At 40.2% G+C, this 25,899-nt stretch overlaps 1 protein-coding gene across 3 annotated transcripts in view; it reads left to right on the top strand.

Moving 5' to 3' along the window:
* The window catches only part of GRIA4 (glutamate receptor, ionotropic, AMPA 4), a 240,600-nt gene that overhangs the window by 64,751 nt on the left and 149,950 nt on the right, over positions 1-25,899 (top strand). For all 3 annotated transcript variants that reach the window (XM_009890916.1, XM_009890917.1, XM_009890918.1), the window contains exon 3: positions 8,279-8,518. In XM_009890916.1, coding sequence (XP_009889218.1) covers positions 8,279-8,518 — 240 coding nt within the window. The remainder of the gene's footprint in view (positions 1-8,278; positions 8,519-25,899) is intronic.

Below are 25,899 nucleotides of genomic sequence, written 5' to 3'. Positions count from 1 at the left end.
ATTAATTTCTGAAGAGCAAACCTTGCTCCTTATGAAGCAGGGAGAAGAGTTGAGCAGTTGGATCTACAATTCAGTCTTGTCTGGTCTTTATGATTCTCTCTTTTCTGTTTTGGGCATCTCTCAGGGTAACCTAAAGTTAGTGTTCTGTAACTTAGTGATCTGGTATAAGAAATCGTCCACAAAATACTATATTACAATGCTCAAACTGATTTTAAAAGAAGAAAATACTGTGCATGTTAATTAAGCTAATTCAATTCCATTTTCCATTCAATAGGCAAGAAATGCACTATCACTTTCTGCTATTGTTTCACGAATTGTCTTGGAGCAGAAAAAGTCTTTTAGAGACAATTCACAAAAGTTGTTTCTGGAAACTTAATTATTAATTAAAAAATGAAACAAGTTTGTGTCTTGCTTTGAAGTATGTTCTCACATCTGCAGTTGCACAAACAAAACTGCATTTCCCAAATTGCCATTTGATCTAGCACATTAAACCAAGGTTTTCATTGTTCCTAGGAGAGTATTTTTACATGAGCTGTCAAGTCACTTAACAGAGTACTAGAAGTAACCCATTGCTGTGGGTTAAATGTAGAAGACACTCATGAATTTTCTGTGCCTCAAGTTTGATGGATCCATCTGTTGATGTCCACATAAATACTCCTGCACACTCTTTAGTACGTGCTTAATTTTATGCATGCAACTAAGCACACTGATCTTTAGGACAAGTGCTTTCATGTTTTTAGGGCTCCAGAATTTACCATAGAATCACAAGATAAAGGTCCATTAGGTGTAACATTTATTCTTATCGGTGTGGCACTCAAAAGCCACAGTTGAGACTGTTGGACCATTGTGCTAAAGCTTTTACAGACAACTAATAGGACACTGGCCTGCCTGCCAAGTGCTTACAGTCCAAAACAGACCAGGCAGTTGAAATGCTGAGAACTGAGACATGGGGATGTGGAGGGATTTACTCCAGAGTATGAATTTAGTTTCAGAGTTTCAGTGCCCAACATACCAGACTTCTCATTATGCAGTTACATCATAGGAGGATAAACCTTTAAGAGGAACAAGTATTTAAAATGGTAATGTTTGTCATTCAATTCTTTTTTAACTGAAAAGATCTTAATTTAGTCTCTTTGTTCACCTCCAGCATTGATACTCTATAAAATTGTAGAACAATAAACTGATTTTAGTTAAAGTAACGATGTGATATTATTTCTGGTTATAATGCTTTAGTCATGATGCTACCCGAAGTGTGATGCATGCCTCCTGAGCACAGGGGAGGATAATTCTTTTGCTTGAAAAAGCTTGTGATCAAAAGGCAAAGGTAGATGACAATTTAGAGGGTGCAGTATCTACAAATAGAAGATGATTAAGGTTGTGATGGGTGCTTGTTTTATTAGACACAAAAAATCTAACTGTACAATTTGTAAGAAACTCCTTGTTTCCTTTTTCTGCTTTTTTGGATAGCAGTATTTAGAAATACCCTTTTCTATTCAAGACAATTCTTAAGATACTAGAAAGATCTTAAGAAACTGGTCCTAATACATCTATAATGTTTTTCATCTACCCACTTTATGTAACACTGTTTTCTCTTTTATAATCCTATCTGTCGTCTTATATCAGTGATATAATTCATGAAGGTACCTCATTAAGTTGGTCTCAGTGCTGGGAAGTTTTCTTAATGCAACAGCATAATTTAGTGTAAAATCAGCAGTTTCAAACACAACCCAGAGGAAGAGCATATTTGTACTGGATTTGGGTGCAAGATAGTTGAAAACTACATGCTAATGAATTTAGATCACTTGTCTTGTAATTCTGGAGCCCTGACTAGCCTTGCGTCTTCTTCCAGGAGGTGGAGGTCAGTGGTGTGATCAGGAGGTGGATCAGGGAGCACAGAGGAGAAAGAGAGTATAGGGATCTTCTGTCCAAAATGAACAGAAAAGCGTTTTGACATTTTAACAGGAAACTCTAATCTCAAATCTGTTTTAGAAATATTACTTAGTATCATCTCAAGTGTTGGAGCTTTCACACATATAAGTTGATAAATCATTTCACCTTGGGAGGCAGGTCCTTATTTAGATTAAATGATTCTACCTTCTGTGCTTCATCTCACTTGTAGAGCTTGCATCTCCGTATGGCTCGGCTGTTCCTCTTGGAAGGAGTTCTTTAGGTTGAGAAAATTTGCCCAGTACTTTTACATCAGTGCTGTCAAATGCAGGTGCACAGCAGCTGAACAAAATAGAGAGTATATGACTGTGATCCGTGAGGACGTGGATCACTGACTGCATTGCGGGCACCTCTCAAATGAAAGCCTTCATATGCTATTGTGGTGGCAAGGAAATGTAACTCCATATAGATATATTTGAAATTTATTGCTGTCTGTAGTTTACCAGGTGTTTTGGCTTTCTGTGGACAGGTTTTGGTGGGGAGGCAGCTGCAGGGTTGGCCTCTGTGAGAAGACGCCAGGGGCCACCCCCATGTCCGACAGAGCCAGTTTTCAGCCAGCTCCAAAATGATTCCACCTCTGGCCAAAGCTGAGCCCATCAGTGATTGTGGTGGTGCCTCTGTGATAACATGGTTAAGAAAGGGTAAAAAACATTGCATAGGAGCAGTGAGATGAGTGAGAAAATGTGAGAGAAAAAGCCCTGCAGACACCAAGGTCAGTGAAGAAGGAGGGGGAAGAGGTGCTGCAGGTGCCAGAGCAGAGATTCCCCTGCAGCCTGTGGTGAAGACCACGGTGACACAGGTTTTGCCCCTGCAGCCCATGGAGGACCATGGTGGAGCACATATCCACTCTGTAGCCCGTGGAGAGCCCCATGATGCAGGTAGATGTGCCCTGAAGGAAGCTGCAGCCTGTGGAGAGACCACACCAGAGCAGACTTCTGGCAGGAGCTGTGACCCATGGAAAGGAGTTCTTGCAGGAACAGGTTTTCTGGCAGGGACTGTGGCCGGTGGAGGACAAACACTGAAACATTCTTTACCTGAAGAACTGTACCCCATGGAGAGTACTGTATCTACGGTGTAGCAGTTCTTGAGGAACTGCAGCCCATGGGAAGGACCAGTGTTGGTGCAGTTTGTGAAGGACTGTATCCTACTGGGGAGCCCCACACTGGATCAGGGGAACAGTGTGAGGAGCAAGGAGCAGCAGGAACAATTTGCTATGGACTTACCACAACCCCCACTCCCCGTTTGGATCTCCAAAGCATAGGAGGAAATGAAGAGACAGCAATGAAAGACTGTCCTCATATCTGGAAAACTTCCATAACAGAAACTGCTTTGAGTCTTTCCATTTTGGTACCTCCACAGTTTGTGAGTTTATGGCAGATCAGTGGGCCTGTCAGTATGTCTGTAGCAACCAGCTGTGCCAGAGCTTCCCACGTAGGAATCTAAAAACTAGGGAAAAGCATTTTAAAATGCTCGTTGCAGAGCTTGTGTCCTGGAACGCTCAGGGTCTGTGAGCCATGGCTCTGAAGCAAGATCTACCATGTTACTTCTGTGTTAGACTGTGGGTCCTCCAGATTCCTACCTATACGGTATAGGTACCATATAGGCTGCTGAGCAGAACTGATGCTGGTGACAGACTAGCTGTGCTCTGCTTTGTAAATATATGGTTAGGGATGTTCTTTATTTGTCTTTTGAAGAAATTATAAAACTTTTGGGTGTGACCAAAGAATAAAACAAGACCAATATCATGTAAATATGTGTGCAGGTATGTATATGTATGTGTATTTGTATATACGCATTTCTCACAAACTTTCGCTTGACCTCTTTGTGTCATTTTCATGGTTATGGTTACAGTTGTATTTGGACTCTGACTTCCCCTGAGCCCATTTAGGATTTAAACTGTATGGAAATCAGTAAGTAAGAAGATGTTGGGATTTTTTTTTATTTTTGTTTTTCAAGAAAAGATTTGTGTTTAAAGTGTAGGGCTTATCTTTAGAACAATAACAGAGACTTGGGGAAGTCTTTCTCTCACAATGAAGACCACATGTGGCTTGGCTGTGTGTCTCAGTAAACTCTGCAGTGTACAATTTTTGCCATTTTGGCATTATGCTTTCCCGTGAGTCATCTATTCTTTTAAAGTAATAGTACTACCACGTAGTTCAATCTGCTAGAATAAAACATATCTAATTCATATTACAGGTACTGCAATAACATTATCTTGGCTATTTAAGGTGAATTGCAGTGTCTTCTCTGGAGTCTGACCTGCACATTCATCTTGTCTTTGGTGAGACCAATGGCATTGCAAACTTTGCAGGAGAAAATCATATGTGTAATACTGAAATTAAATTGTCAGCTGTGAAAAGATGTCTGGTTTAAAGGCAAATTATTATTCAATATATTTCAAAGTATGCTCATGAAAGTGTACTTGTCACTGCTTTATATTTATGGCGGAAAAAATCTTGAACAAAATTTTCTTAGAATGCTAATATGAGACTGTGTTTTACCAAGCATAATTTAGTCCATTTATAATAACGAAAATGCCTTTAGAAGTTCAAGAGAAATAGATAAAGAATTGGGAAATCCAGGTAGTCATGTTTGCCTGGAGGCATTTTCTGAGAACAGTAGTGAGTCAGAATGCAAATCCTCATGGCTTTGCTGATTTTTCTGGTCGCAGCTGATTACTGTAAAATTGATTCAGTAGCATTGCAGCATCTCTGCATATGTTTAAGCCTAATCTCCATAGTGTCACAGGCATTTTTCCTCTCTGTGGGTATTGTACTGAGTAAGAAAAAAATCTCATAACCTTCATTTTAGTGTTTTTTCTTATCAAGGAGCAAAGAAGGACACTATTCAGTAACTTCCCCGTCTTGATCTTGAGTATAGTAGCACAAATTTTCATGGACTGGTTATTTCAGTACTTTAATGATAGTCAGATAATGTTTTATTGTATTTGGATCTAGGTTGTGGCAAGGATAGTTTGCTTTGAAAACGTGAAGAATTATTATTCTGTTATTTTTAGGTAGAAGAATTTTAGGCTCATATGTTATTTAATGAAATTTGAAGTTTGACTTTTTATCTCCTTTTTTTTTTCTCTTTCTTTTCTCTATCCTGAGAATGAATTTGAGCTTTAACTCCACTCAGTGTACAATTTCACAGCTTGACATTGATTTCTTAAATTTTTCATCATGTAGAATCCTACTGTATGGACCGTGTGTTACAAAAAGTACCCTTTACTCATGTAAAACTGCAGAGAAGTAAGGCAGTGCAGGGCCTTAACAAGGGTGTTCTCTAAACAGAAAACACATTAAGTAACTACCACTTACGTACACAAGGTTTACATTCAACTATTTCCGTTGGCAAAGTTAACTGGACTGTGTTTGAAAATAGAGGAGGCCTGCCATATCCTCACAGAAGCACTTGTAAAACACTGAGAAATCCCTTTGCAGTGGAAAGTAACATGCAGGATGTGACTCCAGAACTGAATGAATGATTATACAAAAAGATATAAGAAACAAGTGTTTAAAAAGGGTTATTAGTAAGAGAGATTGTGTTGAAGAAATCGGGAGGTATAGAGGACATTTGTTGCAGAAATGAGAGCCTAAGTTAGGGCTGCCAGTGAAAACTGAAACGTGCAAAGGACATTAAAAAAACAGTAGAAGGTCATTTACATCTTTAAATACAAAAAGAGGAAAAAGCAAAATAATTGAAGCTGTTATATATTGATGGTGGGACAGAAAAACAGGAAAATCTGGTTAGAGATGTAAAACTAATAGATACTTCACATTGATTTTCACTCAAGGAGGACGTTGACCTTAAAAGAAGTGTGATGGCTAATGGGAATAGGGAAATCACCTCTTTCTTCCATACTTCTTAAAGAATTGGTTTACTGAAGGGCAGATGCAATAACAAGTGCTTCTTAACAGAGCTGTTAAGTGAGTTGTGATACACATGGTCAGTGAATAGGAAATATAATACCTATTTTTAAAGGGGCACATAGAATCTGGCAGCCATGGACCTAGCAGCTTGCCATCAATATACTGTGAAGTTATAGAACAGATTTTGATGGAAAGAAAACTAAAATATGGCTATAAACAGAAAATTGCATAAAATGCAACCAGAAGTTATTAAGGTAGAAAGTATGGGGTTAATCAATACCTTCCAATTGCCAAGAGAATGAAGTAAAAGAGACACCCTCCAAAGAGAAGTGATTTATGAAAATAGAGACAAACAGGATAGTTAAAAGGTAGGCATGAAACTAGGGGAAAGATGGCAACAAATGCTGGTAGAAGAGGAGGTACCAGGCTGGAGAAGTATAGCTACAGGAAGGAGATATGAAGAGGCTGATTTTATAGTAGACAGATAAAAAGCCGGAGTACCCTCATGGAATTTGCTGGTGAGGCACATACGGATATTGACAGAAGTTCAGAGCAGACTAAGAATGCAGTTGTGGAAGTAAATAATCTTGAGGAAACAGTAATAGATGTGACATAATGGAAAACAAATAATAGTGACTAATAAAAATACTATGCTATGAACAGAAACTCAAAATTTGGAAATGGCTCAGAAGGGAGAAGGAGCAGAATTTTGATCCCAAGATGATCGTCAGCCATCAATGAGGTGCAGATTTAGAAAAACGCAATGTGATCTTAGGGTATGTCAGCAGAAATATTTTGCAGTAGAGATGGGGAAGTAATGTAAAAAGAAGCAGAAAGCCTTAAACTGAAATTCTAAACATGTTGGTCATCTCTGTTCAAGAAAGATGAGATGAAACTGGGAAAGCTCAGAACAACACTTTTTTAGGATGATTAGTGGAATGGCAAGCCAGTCATTTGATGGGTCTGGGAGAATGTATGTTGTGTGGTCCAGCAAAGAAAATACTACGAAGGTTTGTAGGAGCTGTGTGTCAACATATTGAAGGGGAATTTAGGGGAAGGAAGAAAACTTTTTAAAAATCTTTATATATAATCTGACTATGGAAATCCTTAGGTTGGGGACCGTAGCAGTGGTGCAGCACATAAAATCACAGAACTGCCCTCAGGCCACTTTTCCAGTTCTGGCCTCAGAACTAGATAAATCACCCAGCTCAAAGGAGAAAAATGCACTACTTGTATTTTTTGCTTTTTGTGCAGTAAGTGTAATAGGAAAGAATTAAAGCTGAACTGGTTTGAATCAGCCCATTTGCTAAGTGTGTGTGCTGAATCCTGACTGTGCTGCTGTCATAGGATGACTGTGACCTCCAGGCTAGAAGAGAGGACACCATCATCTAGTTAAAAGCGTATGACTTAGGTTTTCCCATGTTTGGGCTATGTGTAAGAATCGGTTGCGAGGAGGGAGCGTTTGGAACAGGAGAGCATAGGAAGTGCATACAGGAGAGAATGGGTATGATGATCCCCTAACTGACCCTTTTCCATTTTCTGTGATTCTGAGATAGGTAACACTACTAATGGTCACACAGTTTCCAATAAATTGTTTTGTACTTCAAAAAAAGTGGGATGTTTTTCATTGGGCCCTTTATGAGTTGCTTGAAAGGCAGTATTTTCTCAAGAAAATACCCTTATGCCTGCTTTTGTGTGCACAGATCAGTAAAGCCCTTATCCAGTCCGCTGAAATCAATAAATGTCTTTCTCTATGTCTTCAATGAGTCCAAACACAAATCCAAACTCAGAATATATATTCAGGTCATTTGTTTTCTGGTTTTGAGGTTGACACAGAGTAGAAATTAAAGGTTTGGGGCAAAAGTCTGGTCACATTGACTTACTATGTTTTCCTGTCAACTGCTCTCTTAAAGTCAAGGAGATTATTCATGAAGCAAGTTGTTACTCAGTGTCTGTAGCAGAGTTTTAATGTAGTACAAGGGCTCCCTGCTTAAAAGGGAGTGCAGGTTCTACATTGTTAAAATGCAAAATGTCCAAATTTCACTTATGAGGTCAGTAACTTTTTTTAATAGTTTTTGCATTTTAAAATGTGGACACTTTGTTGTTTAAGGTAATGGAAATGATCAATGCCTGAAAATATGCAGACCTATGGTAAAAAACAGTATATGTTGACTTTTCACTGCTGTGCAAAAATACGTTATTTATTTTATGTTTTATTTTAGAGTAAAAGCACTACACATAATGCAATGTTCTTTGAATAGGGTGCAAAAGTGACAAAATGTTATTTAACTATTTATTTCTTGGTTTCCAGAGTGAAACATATGTGAAAAAAGTGTATAGTTAAATACAGGCAGAAATGGAAATCTTCAAATTAAAAATTTGGGGATGTTGGAATGTGTAAGTATGTGTTTACAGATTTTTGTCACTAACGGAACTCCATTGTTTTCTTTTTCTTCCAGTTTGCTCCCAGTATTCTAGAGGAGTTTTTGCCATTTTTGGACTATATGATAAGAGATCAGTACATACCTTGACCTCATTCTGCAGCGCCTTGCACATCTCCCTCATCACGCCGAGTTTCCCCACAGAGGGTGAGAGTCAGTTTGTGCTGCAGCTGCGGCCGTCTCTGCGGGGAGCTCTCTTGAGCTTGCTGGATCATTATGAATGGAACCGCTTTGTCTTCCTGTATGACACAGATCGAGGTGAGTTGCAACCCAGCTTTGTTTGTAGTTCAAAAGACTTTTGCAACAACTGTGCATTTTCATATCGTATTGAGAGCTTGGGGAGTCAAATTTTAAGGGCCTTTGCGGTGAAATACCTCTGGCTGAGTAGCTGTGTGGCTGAAGAAAGAATTTCTTCGTCTGCAAATATTGGATGTTGGATGCACATAGTATGTAATCGACCAGCCAAAGCCTGTGCATTAAGTCTAGAATACTACAATATTTTAACTAATGTTGGTGAAACAAGGACACAGTTCGATAAGCAGAATTTTACACCTGTGTTCACTCTTCAACTCACTTCATAAGTGACAGCAGTACAAAAAAGTAGAGAGGACCAGCCGCTTCTCTGCACCTGCACTGGTATAAGCTGAGATGCAAGCGAGTGCCTTGGGACTTCCATGCTTTGGAAGGTCAAGGCAGAGAGAGGCTCGCTTGGTGTGAGGCCCTCAGGCTGCGGCAGAGGAGTGGAGGTAAGAGGGGATACCTGCCACGTGAGAGGTATCCATGGGGCAGCAGAGGGAAGGAGCGCTGCAGTAGCCTGTCTTCTACTCCTTTCATCTCAAGTTATCTCTTTGATGGACTACACTATTATAAAATATATAATGTGTAACACAAAAGGCTACACTTTCTATTCGCATTCTCCATTCCACATCCAAAAGCATCTCAGAATATTTTAAGTGGTAAAAAACTGCAAGTGCATCGCTGCGCTTCACCACTCAGTGCTGAATCAAGAAGTAAAATCTCCTGTTCTCCATGTCGTGTGTTCATTCCGCTGGCAAAGCCCTTTGCCTGTGTTTATGGAATAGGATTGAGCCAAAGTGGCTGAGCTTCTGTGAAAGCGGCAAGATTTTTATGTTGATGGTTTGCTTTCAGGGGGGAAGTGAGTAGCATAGCTGTAGTCAAATAATTATTTTACTACAGCTGTTTCAATATAGCTCCCCATGTGGACAGTCTATTCTGGAATTAAAGTGGCTTTATTCCAGTGTAATTATTCTGCACTAGAAATAGGGAATTATACTGACCTAACTAAATCTGTTTAATTATTTGATTATGGCTATAGAAGTCAATTTTCTCATATATGCAAGCACTAAATTTTAGTGAGTTTTTAACTTCCTATACTGCCTAAATACCTGAATTTAAATCAAAATGAGTAATGGAACAAAATGGAAGTGTTTGTATTGTTCCATAATTGTTTTGGGTTTTTTTAAATACAGATTTTTTTAATGTTTGCTGGACCTACAAGGGAAGTTCTGGGAAGCATTATGGAATGTATTAAATAACTGGAAAGAGAAAAACATAGTGTATTTAAAAGTGTTCCTGCTCAAGACATAGTTATGAGTAATAAGAAAACAAGCACACATGTAGGATGTGATCCTACAAGTTCAACAAATTGTTAAAAGAAGAAGTGCACAACCTGCAGTCACCTTGCTCATCTAAATTCACACACTTAATTAGATTGAGACGTCATTTTTAAGCATGCAGTATCACACCAAGGGCAGTTTCAGAACATCATCTATAACAGTGTGGTTAATAAACGATTCTTATGGCACTGAACTCAGCAACTCTGAGCTCATCAGTGTGTCTTTGGTAAAGAGATGACATTTGCCAGCTTGGATGCAGGGGGTGCTAGCTACATTGGGTAGTCTCTCAAATTCCGAATGTCTTGTGACTCAGTTTAACGCAGGAGAAAATAAGATTCAATGCATCTTTAGGTATTAAGATGACTAAAAATATACCATGGCTGAATAATTATTACTACCATTCCACAATAGAAATTTTTAATGCGAAGCTGAGTAATCACAAGTGGGAGACTCCACCACCTCTCTGGGCAGCCTGTTCCAGTGCTCCACTACCCTCAAAGTAAAGAAGTTCCTTCTCATGTTAAGATGGAACTTCCTATGTTCAAGTTTATGCCCATTACCCCTCGTCCTATCACTGGGTGCCACTGAAAAAAGACTACTCCCATCCCCCTGGCATCCTCCCATTAAGTATTTGTATGTATTAATAAGATCCCCCCTCAATCTTCTTTTCTCTAGACTAAAGAGACCCAAGTCCCTCAGCCTTTCCTCATAAGAAAGGTGCTCCAGTCCCCTAATCATCTTTGTTGCCCTTTGCTGGACCCTCTCCAGCAGTTCCCTGTCTTTCTTGAACTGGGGAGCCCAGAACTGGACACAGTACTCCAGATGCGGTCTCACCAGGGCAGAGTAGAGGGGGAGGATGACCTCCCTCGACCTGCTGGCCACACTCTTCTTGATGCACCCCAGGATGCCATTCGCCTTCTTGGCCGCCAGGGCACATTGCTGGCTCATGGTCATCCTGTTGTCCACCAGGACTCCCAGGTCCCTCTCCACAGAGCTGCTCTCCAGGAGGTCAGCCCCCAACCTGTACTGGTGCATGGGGTTATTCCTCCCCAGGTGCAGTACCCTACACTTACCCTTGTTGAACTTCATAAGGTTTCTTTCTGCCCAACTCTCCAGCCTGGCGAGGTCACGCTGTAAGGCAGCACAGCCTTCTGGCGTGTCAGCCACTCCTCCCAGTTTTGTGTCATCAGCAAACTTGCTGATGGTACACTCTATCCCTTCATCCAGATCATTGATGAATATGTTGAACAAAACTGGGCCCAGTACTGACCCCTGAGGGACACCACTTGTTACTAACCTCCAACTAGACTCTGCGCCACTAACCACAACCCTCTGAGCTCTATCTGTAAGCCAGTTCTCAATCCACCTCACTGTCCATTCATCTAAGCCACACTTCCTAAGCTTTCCTGTGAGGATGATGTGGGAGACAGTGTCGAAAGCCTTGCCAAAGTCAAGGTAGACAACATCCACTGCCCTCCCCTCATCCACCCATCTAGTTACTTTGTCATAGAAGGCTATCAGATTAGTCAGACATGACTTCCCCTTGGTGAATCCATGTTGACTACTTCTGATAATCTTCTTTTCATCCAGGTGCTTTGAGATGACTCCCAGAACAAGCTGCTCCATCATCTTCCCAGGGATGGAGGTGAGGCTGACCGGCCTGTAGTTTCCCGGGTCATCCTTCCTGCCCTTTTTGAAGACTGGAGTGACATTGGCTATCCTCCAGTCCTCAGGCACCTCACCTGTCCTCCAGGACCTTTCAAAGATAATGGAGAGAGGCCCAGCAATGACTTCCCCCAGCTCCCTCAGCACACGAGGGTGCATCCCATCAGGCCCCATGGATTTATGTATATCCAATTTATCTAACTGATCTTTAACGTGCTCCTTGTCAACCAAGGGATAGTCTTGCTTTGCCCAGACTTTCTCTGTTACCTGTAAAGTCTGGGTCTCACAAGGACTGGCCCGAACAGTGAAGACAGAAGCAAAGAAGGCATTTAGCAACTCTGCCTTCTCTGCATCATCCGTCACCACAGCACCTGTCTCATTCAACAACGGGCCCACATTTTCCCTAGTTTTCCTTTTGTCTCCTATATACTTAAAGAAACCCTTCCTGTTGGCCTTGACATCCCTCGCCAGGTTCAATTCCAAGGCTGCCTTGGCTTTCCTTGTTTCCTCCCTGCATAACCTGACAGCGTTCTTGTATTCCTCCCAAGCAGTCAGCCCCTTCTTCCACCTATTGTAAACTCCCTTCTTCCACCTGAGCCTTTTCAGAAGGTCCCTGCTCAGCCATGCAGGTCTCCTTCTCCCCTTGCCTGATTTCTTTCTCTTTGGGATGCAGAAATGATAATGCAGAAATGATAAGAAAAAGGTAAGTATTGTCTCTTACTATCAGTGCAACCAGAAAAAGAAAAATAAGCGTTGATGTTGAGTCATAGGGTCTCTGTCAGTGAGGCCAGAACTTAACCTTGCCCACATTTTAGCCAGAGATCTTTCCTTTATATGCCAGATGTTTCCCTGTCCCTCAGAGCAGCCCCATCCAACCAAACTGAAGGAAGGGGAACCCCCTTAGCCTCTAGGTTGTGATACCGGGCCAGCGAGTTGATCTTCGCAGCTTAACTGGGAAGCTATAAATAAGCTCTTCTGGGGCAAGGTAATAATAATAAGCATAAATTCCAGCCAGACACAGTAGCTGTTTGTGAAGAATGCAGCATTTAGCAGCTGTCAGTATTGTAAAAGGCAGAAGTCTTTGGCAGAAGGTGATATGATAGTACAAACTTTGTCAAACCTTCAGCAGCAGGGGGGATGTTGCTGTGGTTGGCAAATGTGTGTTGTTTTCAGACCTGCTTTCCCGGCCTTGCCATCCTGGTTGCTTCTTGATTCTGTTGCATGCGGCTCAGCTGCTGCTCTCTCCTAGGGGGTGAATAATTAAATCCTATTATTTAGGTAGGTTTCTCTGCTGTATCACTCCATTCATCTCTTTGGCAGCCCCTGAGCTCCCTGCAGAACCCCAGTCTCTGCTACTGGGTGCATCTATGTTAGCATTTCAGTTCAGGTCAGGAATGCACTCTTGTTGCATCTCTCTAAGTCATTCCCACGTACTGCACTTGGGTTTACACCATGTAGTAGTCTTGGAGCTCACAAACTCTGATGAGATGGTGGCTTCAGCTATTATGTTAAATCTCTTTTTGTGATGTTCTGCCAGACTTGCAGTCTGGAAAATCACTTTCCTGTGACAGGATGAAGATACTAGTAAGAATGGCAAAGATATAAAATGAATTGGATCTAGCAGGGGACATTACAGGAAAGGAGAACAGGTTTTGCAAAAGATATTAGACCTAAAAGAAAGATGAAGGAAAATTCAGCTCATTATTTAACAGGGAAAGTGAACAAGTAAAGAGTGACACAGAAGGCTAAAGCCTCAAGGGCCCTTTTGTTTCAATATATTCTTCTTTCTCTTACCCTCCTTCCATAAAAAGGTTTAATTATGACCCGGTGCTTAATACAATTAATATTAACAGCAAAGTGCCATGAGCATAGATGTGAAGGGGAAAAAGCAGGCTGAAGAACACTTACTTGAGTTACACAGAGGATAATGGGAAAGGGCTGAAATGAAAACCGTGCCTCCTTGAGTATCCAGAGGAAAGGGAAGTCCAACAGCGGTGAAGTACTCAGTTAGTGTTTGATGTCACCTCTAAAGGGACTTCAGTGAAAGAATCAAATGAGTAGACCAGAAGAACATTTAGTTTATACACATTGTTTTGTTGTGATTAAGAGGTAGTTCTTTTAAAAAGAGGCATACAATCAAGTGGAGCTATGCATCTGCAAATCCATGGGATTTTTGATCTAGCACAGATATGCCTAAAGTATGATTTTGCTAGTTGATGACAATATTTTATAGCACCAGAAAGCGAGAGTTATACCCTGAAACCACAGAAGAAGGCTGGAGAAGTTTGTGTGAGGTGTGAGAAGCTATTTAAGAATAGAAACATAGAATCATTTAGGTTGTAAAAGACCCTTAAATTCATCGAGTCCAACTGTTAACATAATACTGCTAACTCCACCACTAAACCTAAGCACCATGTCTACATGTCTTTTAAATACCTCCAGGGATAGTGACTTAACCACTTCCCTGAGCAGCCTGTTCCCATGCTTGACAACCCTTTTTGTGAAGATTTTTTTCCTAACATCCAATATAGAATCAGGAGGTACAAGAATCGAGCATACAAGAGGTCGGTGGTAGTTCGACATTGTGTGCAGCCTTACTGAGAGCTGGAATGGCTGAAGTTGCTAGTAAAACTGCAGAGATTACCCAGAGCCCAGGGGTCCCAGCGTGGAGAGGGGTAGAAGGGCTGTGGAGCAGCGTGGGACACCAGGGAGGATGGCAGCCAGCAAGCTGGAAACTGTCTTCATGAAATTTCAGCAGCCATTTGAATTCAGCTGTGTTTCCCAGAAAGTTTTCGGCCCCTGACTGGGACTAAAGAGCAGTAGCAGGAGGGGTACATCTACCAGCTGGCGTAGCAGTTGGCTCACCAGAGGCGAGGACTGTAAAATAGTTATAGTTGTCTAGAAATTAGGCATTGTGTGTGAGCCTGTTTATGTACCTTGTTGATGCTTTTTTTTTTTTTTCCCTTTGCTCCTTGTAATTACATATTGTTCATTAAACCAACTCAGTCATGGTTGCAGGTGAGGAAAATCAGCTTGCTGTGCACAAGATAAATTTAATTTTCCCATGATTCTGGATAGTGTTTTTATAGCAATCCCTTTAAGTTTGAAACTGTTCTGTTTTATGACAATAGAAACCTGGCAGAAGGGTTACACAAGTCCTGATGGCCTGTTCTATTAATCCTACAGTAAATAGAGTAGCAATCTCCAAGCTTTGTCTTTGAGGACTTGTGGAGCATAGGTGAGTCCCCAATGTCTGGAGATGGTAAAGAAAGCTACAAGAAATTTATAGCTCTCCCTCTTATATTGAGGGAGTTTATTTACAATCAGTTTATTAGGCTAATCTAATTTTCTCCTTTAACAGAGTAGCTGGCGCAGCAGTAAGCAGTAGGTTTGGTGTGTCTGTGCTTAGTAACTCCAGTGATATTGCTTCATGCTTGATATTCTCCCAGAAAAAAGTAGAAAATAGAGATTCAACTATAGCATGGTGTCTTGAAAATTAGAAACCCTAACCCCAAAATTGTTATTAATGATTAATGACATATTTTTAAAGTAAGAGGACATCTCAAGTGAGGTGCAAGGGATTTGCCTTTGCTCTGGTCTAGTGAATACCCAGGATGAATTTGCATGATAGCACAGAGAATGGCTTTTGTGGGTATCCAGCCTGGCCAAGGTTAGAGTGATACAAGACAAGTTCAGAGTTCAAAGTCATCTTGCTAAATAGATAGATCAAGAAGGTGAAATATGATGAAGGTGGTACAAAGGGTAAACTTAGTATGGAAGAATCAAAGGTACAAACACAAAGTGCAGAGTAACTGGCTCAGCACTAGTATCATGGGAAATGTTTCTGGACTTGTGGTGAGCCATAAGAATAATGTAAGTCCAGAAAGCCATACTGTTTCCAGTAAAGTAAATGTTATTTTGAAATTTAGAGAAAAGAATGTTGCATGTGAGAAATGAAGGTTAAATATTGCTTTCTCCTGGCTGGCTATGCTGTTGTGTCACGTGTTGGGGATTGCACTGCCACAGAAAAGATAAAAAATTTCAAGTAAGCTGTGGAAGTGGAATGGGATCAAGTGGATGAGGCACACAGAGGACATGATGATGGCAACACTGTGTCCCACCACTTTTTCCTTTCCGTTTGAAAGCACTCGGTACTGTTCACAGCTATATCAAGGGCCTTCAGTATGAGCATGGCACAAGGATCAGGTATCTGTTGCTGGAATGGCACTGTGGTCACTGACCACTACATATAGGTATCACATACATAAGTTTCAAGGGTCCAGAGGAGAGGAAGAATATTAAAAAAACAATAATCATGGCCTTTGAGGAAAAGCTTCAGGAATTGAGATTTTTTATTCTTGGTCTGTTAAGGAGCAAAGACCAATACCTCTTTGTGCCCACAGAGATCAAGGCAAGAATTAGAATTATTTTACAGGAAAGCAGATTTAAGGTGTTACTAGGAAAAGTGTATCAGTAAGGTTAGAATAAGCTGAGGAGGTTGTGGGGATTAGTACCACTAGATGTTTTAAAGAAGAGGTTAGAAAATATCTGCAGTGGTGATCTGCTTTGCTGCATCCTGCCTCAGATGATCTCTTATGTCCCCTCAGGATTTATATTTATGTAATTTTCATTATTTCTCTAGGAGACTGGGAATGGCTTCTTCACAGTACTTGGGACACTGAAAGGACAATTTTCTACTCTGGAGCAACTTTCAATAATATATTATTGCTATTCAATTATATATATAGCCTTTGTAAAACATTTAGTATGTTCTATTATTCAAAAATCAGATCAAAACTGTTCTAAAGTGACTTAGACAAAAACACTGTAAAATCAGGTTGAAGGACTATAACTATAATACAGTACTCAGTAAGTTAGGTTATCGTTAGCTGGGCATTTAGGAACTGCGAGAATGGGCTCTACATCAAGCTTTACTTGATACTTTTATTGCCCTTTGAACAAATTTGTGAATGTCTTAATAATGAAAAGAGTAATAATATAACAGCAAATTGGAAAGTTATTTCAATAGTTAGCTCAATTGAAAGAGCTAGACATACTAAAGCTGGTAGTAATATAGAAATATTGCCTACATGTTTATCTGCATTAAAATACTGAGTCAAGGCTCTTATTCATGAAATAAGTTAAAAAGACCAAGTGTTGCTAATAAACAGCAAATTGAAGATGAACTTACAACACGGTACTGCCAAAAAAAAAGGTGCTGTTTAGTTTTTAATTATTTTCTGCATATCACTGTTAACCCCAGACCTATATCACTCTTACCTTAGACTGCCAGAATGTCACAGGGGGTTTCAGGTAAGCCTGAGAAAGAACAGTTATGTGCTGGGCCATAGAGAAGATCATGTTGGGAATCTAACTTTGTTCAGTTGTAGTGATCCACTTAGTCTTGGGCCATTTTTTCATTATGATCATCAGGAAGAATTTGGAAGGATTCCCACTATAAGCACTTTTCATCCTACTGACCTTTGGCAAAATGTTCAAGAATAAAAGAGAAACAGAGCTTCATGACTGCGTCCACTAAAAATCAAAGGCATCATGCAGTTATGTACCAAACCTCTGTGAAACAAAGATCAGTGCTGTCATGACATTGCAGAAATATTGATATGATGTGTTCCAGAAAACAAACAGCATCCGATGCCTGGTCTGGTAGTGTTTATTGGATGACTCTAACATGTGGTCTGTCGGTTTGAACTTTTCCATATTTTCTGTCTTTACAATTGCTGAGATCAAAATCATCAGTGTTTTGATCATGTCAGCTGTTACCTATTTCAGAGTAGTTCCATCAAGTCAAATTGCTGTGGAGTTTCAGTAGCCCAAATACGTCCCAGGAATAGGATGGCACTTGTGCTGTAGGTTAACAGAAAAAAATCCTCACTAGATTTGATAAAAAAGCTGCTTGTCTTCAGCAAACAGTCTACATGGGCAGTGGATCAAGTCACACCTATGGGATCCAAGTACCACTGTTTTGTTGTTTACCAAAATCATGTTGTAATTCCGTGCAGACCAATCTGAACTGATACACAAAACTTAGAGAAAAAGTTGTTTTAGCAAATATCATGAGTGTAGAAAACTGTAGTAAGTTTGTCAGCCTTCTTCATATGATCTGCTGCTGTCTATACTGAGTAACAGTAAATACCATATATTTGATGAAATACAATCATAGAATCATAGAATGGTTTAGGTTGGAAAGGACCTTGAAGATCATCGAGTTCCAACCCCTTGCCATGGGCAGGGACACCTCCCACTAGACCAGGTTGCCCAAGGCCATGTCCAGCCTGGCCTTGAACACTTCCAGGGATGGGGCCTCAACAACCTCTCAGGGCAACCTGTGCCAGTGCCTTATAACCCTCAAAGTGAAAAGCCTCTTCCTAATGTTTAATCTAACCCTGCCCTCTTCCAGTTTATAGCCATTCCCCCTCATCCTATCACTACATGGCCTAGTAAAAAGTCCTTCCCCAGCGCTCCTGTAGGCCCCCTTTAGGTGCTGGAAGGCCGCAATAAGATCTCCCCAGAGCCTTCTCTTCTCCAGGCTGAACAGCCCCAGCTCTCTCAGCCTCTCTTCATAGGAGAGGTGCTCCAGCCCTCGAATCATCCTTGTGGCTCTCCTCTGGACACGCTCCAGCAGGTCCATGTCCTTTTATGTTGGGGACTCCAGAGCTGGATGCAGTACTCCTGGTGGGGTCTCACGAGAGTAGAGTAGAGGGGCAGAATCACCTCCCTTGTCCTGCTGGCCACACTTCTTTTGATGCAGCCCAGGATCCGGTTGGCCTTCTGGGCTGAGATCGCACATTGCTGGCTCATGCTGAGCTTCTGGTCAATCAGCACACCCAGGTCCTTCTCCTCAGGGCTGCTCTCCAGACATACCCCGCTGAGCCTGTATTTGTGCTTGGGATTGCCCCGACCCAGATGTAGGATCTTGCACTTGGCGTTGTTGAACTGCATGAGGTTGGCTTGGGCCCACCTCTCCAGCCTGTCCAGGTCCCTCTGGATGGCATCCCTCCCCTCCAGCGTGTCTACCTCGCCAAACAGCTTGGTATCATCGACAAACTTGCTGAGGGTGCACTCGACCCCCCTGTCCATGTGCACGACAAAGATGTTGAATAGTACAGGTCCCAGTACCGACCCCTGAGGAACGCCACTCGTCACTGCTCTCCACTTGGACATCAAGCCGTTGACCGCAACTCTTTGAGTGCGACCATCCAGCCAGAAATAGACCAATATCTATTGCCCATTGATAATTGGTTTGCAGAAAATTTTGTTTTGCCAGTGTTAGCTCATTAATAATTACAGCAGCAACACGCCAGCTTGTCCTCATCTTCTCAGCAGCTGATAACAGCTTGAAACTACAGTTAGTAAATGCACACATGAAACTAAGATGCAGCTGGATCCTAACATCGGCATCAGTAATGATACCATGACTTTCCATATTTTCCTTGTTTTACCACCAAAGAGAAGGAATTATAGTTAACCGGGATGGTCATCGTGTAATGAGCTCAGAATTCACTACATACTAAAATCTTCCAAGAGCTTTCAGGCTGCTTCATTAAAGAAAAGTACTCCTTTTGTTGATTGAAATGATTGAACATTAGATCAAGGTTGAAATTAACAGAAAATACAGGTATGGAAATCAGAAGCTGATCATTAAGTGTACAGATGAGTCCCTTGACTTTGCAGTTCCATGTAAGATGTGGATCAAACTAAGCTGCATCAGAATTTTTATGGGTGTTTTGGTCATCTAGCTAAACACTCAGAATACACAGTGCAGCTTAATATACAAATGCCATAGAAATATATAAATCAGAAAACATTAAATAAACTGCTGCTCATTATATTCCTGATCTGAAGAATTTGCTTTCTTTTGTTCTGGGTTAGAGGATGCCATAGAGAAGACAGGAGACTTCTGATAATTTTAAATATTGCTTTTCAAGTTGCCGTGCCAGTGAATCAGCTTTGCCCTTTTTAATGATTTATTTGTGGCAGTGCTGCAGAATCCTTAGAGCTAAATTCCTCTCCTAGTAGCATTTATCTCAGGTTTGCACATGTGTAACTCAAAAGTATGCCTGTAGCTTCTCTATGCTTTTATATTCCAATATCCTAATGTAAATAACGCTGCTGCTTCCAATGGCTTTTTCTAATAATATCAGAGCAATTGCATTGACAGAGTCTAGCAGAAAGAGTTAACTTGTTACCTGCATGTGTAACACATTCCTTTAAATGGAAACGTCATTTTTAGCCCTTTGTTGCACACATTCTGTATTTACTTGAGAGCAGGACAGTGAGGTTTGTAATTCTGAGTATCTGTTTCCATTTATTTAAGAGCTTTTCCACACAAGGAAGTCGTACTGCAGTTAAGAAAGGAAGTGACTTAATAGTATAGCAGTTTTTCTGGAACAAAAAAAGCAACAAAAAAACCCAAAACCCAAAGTCAAAACCCCTCCTGTATTGGCATTTTAGCTCTAGACTGTCTGCATAGCAAACTTAAGTTACCAGTAGCAACTCTGAGTGTGTTTTTGAGTGCGTGCTGCACCTGAGTGTGTGAAGACATATTGCTTTGAGTAGCAACTTTAGTTCCTTGCCCCATGCAGATAAACCATAATAAAAGGTCTGCATACTGTGTGTTAGGAACTGTATGCTGTAAGAATTGTTTTTATGATTATTTGATCTCAAATAAGAGCAGGTGATTTATATACATACTAATAGGACTTACATTCATCTTTTCCATGGATTAAATAAACTACTCACAGAGAAAAAAATTTCAAGCAGAAATTCATGTTGTGTTTTACTGATATTTAGTTTTCGTATTAATCTTCAGGACAGACTCTGCCCTTCCTTACATATATCTATCAGTGGTATCATGATTGACAAAGCCTGTGAAAAACTGTCTTCAGTGAAGGGACTGTGGCAGCCTTACATCAGTGTAACCAAAAGCATCTTTTCTAAGTACGTGGCTGTCCTATGTTACCACTACACATTGGTCAGTAATAACAGTGCAGACAGTTGATCGATACAACATCCAGCAGCGCGGACCTCCAAAGGCGGCCTTGAAAAGACTCAGACGAGGAAGCCAGCCACACATCCAAATGCTTATGCTTTAGAAATTTATTTCAGTGTGGACATCTGAGTCCCGCAGCTGCTGTACATAGCCTTTTATATGGCCACAGGTGTTGGCTTCAGTGCTGGAGCACAGAGTGGTAACAAACAAAGGGGAGTATAGTCAATGCTGCCAGAGACCAGACATAGTGCCAATTTAATACTGAATGTAAAACAAATACTTGTGCCAATTTGTTTCTAAATGCATTTTTAGTTAGAAAAATTAGCTTGTCTTTTGAGAGCATTATCTATGTGTGGATGAGTGTTCCAAGTTTTAATACAGTATAAAGCAGGCTTTTTAAAAATCAAAATAAATAAACAAAATATAGACTTACAAATATCAAAACCTACTATTCTATTGTTTCTGCTCTTATTGTTTAAAAAATAATCAAACTGTATTAGGCTAATTTAATTCTTCGTGGTCACTCTCTGATGTATTTTGTGAGACAGATTTATCCTTTATGTAGTACAAATTACTCCTCTGGAGTTGCAGCAGGAAGTAAAGGTAATTCAGCATCAGAGTATGTTGTAAAGTAAATCTGTGTTCGTATTCAAGGGCATTTCTGGAGTTGCACATTCTTAATTCAGCTGACTGAACTGTCATTGTATCGTCTGTACAGTCTATGATTTTAGAACTACATTTTCTGCTTCTGTGAAGAATCATATTCCAATGTATTAAGATTTTAACTATTTTGAGATGCATTTTGCCTATAAATAAAATATATTTTAGGCATTTCCCTCATTAATTACAGCTGAATCCTATTTGCATACATATTTATACAAATAATTTGTCTTCGTTGGATTCCAAAAGGAGAGGTGGAAGTGTAGAGATCCTTTTAAAATGATTGACTACTTATCACAGTACTACAGATGCTATTTCTGCCTCTGTACAGGGAATTTCCTGCACTAGTATTTACAGATAATAGCATTAACAGCTGCTTCTGTTACGAAAATTGCAGTGAATGTTTGAGGTATTTAGCATTTTGCAATTGGAAAGAGAGTTACCAAAGGGTCCTTCAATCCTAAGGACTCAAAATCCTTCTTTTGTACTACTACCTTGGTGGGGTTTAATATTAATGCACACCTGGATGCTGCAGGAAGTTCTCCTGTGGGCAAGTGGCATACATTTTGTTCCAGTTTGACTTGGACAGCAAATGGCATAAAGAACATTTAATGTATTTTGAAGATCTGGGCATAATAAGTGATGAAAGTGTCACCAAATAGAGGAGTTTTGAATGCAAAACTGTGGTTGCTAGTCTAGATCCCTGGAACAAATACGCATTTGATGTTAACGCATCACTGGGAAAAAAGAAACAGTTCTGGGAGTAAGGACTTGTATCTTAGATCTTCCCTCACCTAATGGAAAGCCCAATCAGCATGGGACAGTTGTGACTCTAGAAGCTCCTGTGTAGACTTTTTTATTTCATAAAAGCTATTGGAGCTAATTTTCCTCTGTAGAGAGTTCAGAGTAAGAAAATTAAATAACAAATGGCAAGTGTGTAGGTACACATTACAAAAAATGGACAGTAGTAAACAAGCCTTGAACACATAAAGATGATATGCAGCATTTTTTAACTGAGCTGTTCAAAGAAGTTCCTCATAACAGAGAAATGTGTTTGTAGATGCTTGTTATGAAATGGTTTGATTTGTATTAATGAAATCAAGTGGGAAGGAAGCAGTTTACTTTGTTAGTAAACTTGGTAAAAGCAAGGCATTAAGATACCTCTGCATGCAAATACATCCTTCCTGTAAAAAACAAAGTACTGTCTTTAATGGGATAAGAGTAGTTTCAAATAGGTCTAAATTATTCAAAATACTCTTAAGAAACTTTTAACTATTGGTAGTGAAATGAGGCTGCTTTGCCAAACTTACATTGTAAACAGAGTTTACATTTAGTAGTACAAACCAGGTCATGAACCTGACCCTTAAACACAAGGGACTATTCCAAGCATAGACCTAGCAATTATTTTCAAGGAGGATCTCCTTTTGTTTGTGTTGATGGTATGGATGACTTTTTGTCATTTTTAATATGTATATACATATGAGTGTATATATTGTGCCTAATAATAATTATGTCTCCTAGCTTTGGATGGAAAACAGTTGAAATCATTTAAATATCAAAAATCCTTGTGTCTTAGAAATTCAGATCATACCACTGAAAAATCTTCGAGCAGTAATTTTAGATTCTATTTTATTTTGTTTGTTTAATTTTTATTTTCATTCTCATTAAGCATTATTTTAAAACCAAACTTATTTTACAATGTTCAGCTAGTATGTCTAAACATCTTCAATATTTGGTTTCAAAACATTTTCTTTATTTTTTTTTTCAAAGAAATAGAGTTTGGGGAAAAAATTATGAGCTAATTCTATCAAATAATTGTTATACTAAATAAAGAATATCCTTCCTCTGAAGTGTTTCTTTAAAAAAAGTTTTTAAAGGTCAGTATGTCATTGTATATGTCTGTTAAGTTGTGCCTTGTTACAGATTGATTTCACATCAAATTTATCCTTAAATAAGCAAAGCATTCTGCCAGGTATTTCCTAATACAACTACATGCTTTTGCTCTTGTGGCAGAATGAAAAACCCTCTGTGGGTTCTGTGGGAAGCCAAGGGTGATGTTCACAGTGTACCTTTCTGCACGTTTCTATTATTCTGTGAAATATCCCCAAAACAGACCCACTTGATGCACCCTTCTCATTTTAAAACTGTTCTTTTCTCCTCTGTTTCCGAATATCCACTTATGGGTTCCTTATCCCATGTCTGCATCATGGGCTGTGTATAGAACTGCAGCAGCTTTATCTTCTGTCAGTTCAGAAATTCTGTTCGATAGGGCCTCCCAAAACTTGGCTTATCTGTTTTGTTGCTGACATTTACACTACTGCAGGGAGGTTTAATTATCTTCAACTGCATTAGCTCACCTCAGGATCTACTTCTGCATTCCTTTTTTTTTTATATTTGCCCAGATTTATTTGCTTGATTCTGCATTTCTTTTCCTCTGATCACTTAGCATTTTTATTTTTTTTCTACACCTTCTACTCCTTTTCCGGTAAGCCTGACTCATTTTCAGCCCTTGCACATTATTTGGGAACCTGGGGGCATCCCATTGCCTTCTATTTTTATCTATGCCGTTCACAGTTGCCACAGATTAGGGTTTTTAGCTTGAAAAAAGTTCAAAAACTTGTAATATGACTTAAAATTAGTCTATGTCTGTGGCTGCCATATAGGAAAACGTGCAGTTTTGTTTCCAGGGTGAACAAATAATTATGAATAGATTCAAGCTCCAGTCTGAACGAAACAAAAGACATGAGGAGAAAAAAAAAAACCAACAGATATTGTGGGGGTTTTTTTGTTTTGTTTTTTTTTAATTCTAAATCAGTTTAGAAAGGGAAAGACTTCAAGTTTTGATTTATTTACTTTATTGCTGCTAAAAATGTGTGTGGACTTCACGTACATGTATCACCAAACAGCAAAAAGAGAGGTTCACCAAGTGCATTATCTTTTATCCTCAAATGCACTCCCAGGCTACCAGACAGGAGTGATAATAGGAAGTGCATAGAGGTGCAGTATTTTGTCTGCACCAATAACTGAATTCACAAGTAGCCTAAATGCCAAATTACATAATTTCTCCTCCCGCAAGTCAGGCGCGTTGCGGTGGCCACCGCACAGCTGCTGGCCTGGGCGACATCCAGGCAGACACAGTCACAATTGTCCCTTTTCATCTGGGTCATTCTGAATTCCCTCAACAGGAAATGGAACACAAGCAGAAAAGTTTTAAAAACATCCCAGACATGAATCAACAAAAACCCCGAACATCTGCTCATCAAAGCTCATCAGAAAACAGTGTATTTTATTTACACTACTCTTCTGGATGTACTGAGAATGCCTAATGAGGTTAGAGATCACTGGAAAATATTGCTGCTATGAAGAGTCCATTTCACTTTCCAGATTACTGGCCTAATCTACCCAAAATATGTGAAATGCAATGTATCATATTCACAGCCTCTGCAATTTTGTTGTTTATTTTAGCATAAAAAGATGTAGTTTATAAATCGCCGTTCACACCAAATTCAAGCTGGCTAAAAACAGGTATCAATATTTTAATTCCTTCTGAAGATAAAATAGTGCTAGCAAACATAAAAACCAGAATAATGGGAAGGGCAGTTAATATAAGGGGATTCAGCAGAAGGAATGAGGAACATTTTCATGTATAAGGAAGTGTGGGCTCAGATGCTCAGATAGAGCAGCTCAGCATAATCTACTGACTGCATCCTACCCGGAAGGGAATCGGGTCTCTGTGTTTAAATGTCTAACATTGTATAGTTTTTCTGATCCACAGGACAGAACCAATACTCTGTCCTCATTCAGGATTAATGAATCTTTGTGTCCTTGCAAAAAGTCTTGTTACCAGGGCAGGTCTAATTCCAGCTTTGTCCAGAGTAAAAGCGCAGACACTTACCCTTTTTTTCACACGGGGAAGTACTTTAGTCAAAAGTGGATTCTCAGTTGCCTGAGCTATTTCAGTTATTTCAGAGAGAGGTTCACCTCAGCTACACTGAGGAAACATTGGCTTACGGTGGCTGTGACCTTGTCCTTGCAGATGTCTTCATGCTTCTATCTGCATACCAGAAGGGAAACAAAATCTTCTCTTGCAGGAGTAAAATTAGGGTTGTGATCAGCGGCGCAGAGTCTAGTTGGAGGCCTGTAACCAATGGTGTCCCCCAGGGATCAATACTCGGTCCAGTTTTGTTCAATGTATTCATTAATGACCTGGATGAGGGGACAGAATGTATCCTCAGCAAGTTCGATGATGATACCAAACTGGGAGGGGTGGCTGACTCTCCAGAGGGCCACGCTGCCATCCAGCGTGACCTGGACAGGCTGGAGAGCTGGGCAGAGAAGAACCTAATGAGGTTCAACAAAAGCAAGTGCAAGGTCCTGCACCTGGGGAGGAAGAATGCTAGGCACCAGTATAGGTTAGGCCTGGACCTGCTGGGAAGTAGTTCTGAGGAGAAGGATTTGGGGGTCCTGGTAGATAGTAAATTGTCAATGAGCCAGCAACGTGCCCTTGTTGCCAAAAAGGCCAATGGAATCCTGGGCTGCATAGGGAAGAGTGTGACCAGTAGGTCGAGGGAGGTCATTCTCCCCCTCTACTCTGCAGTGGTGAGGCCACAACTGGAATATCGTGTCCAGTTTTGGGCTCCCCAGTTCAAGAGGGACAGGGAACTGCT

Source organism: Charadrius vociferus, unplaced genomic scaffold, assembly GCF_000708025.1.
Source record: "Charadrius vociferus isolate BGI_N301 unplaced genomic scaffold, ASM70802v2 scaffold118, whole genome shotgun sequence".
Taxonomy (NCBI): Eukaryota; Metazoa; Chordata; class Aves; order Charadriiformes; family Charadriidae; genus Charadrius; species Charadrius vociferus.
This window is presented reverse-complemented; position numbering and strand designations above follow the sequence as displayed.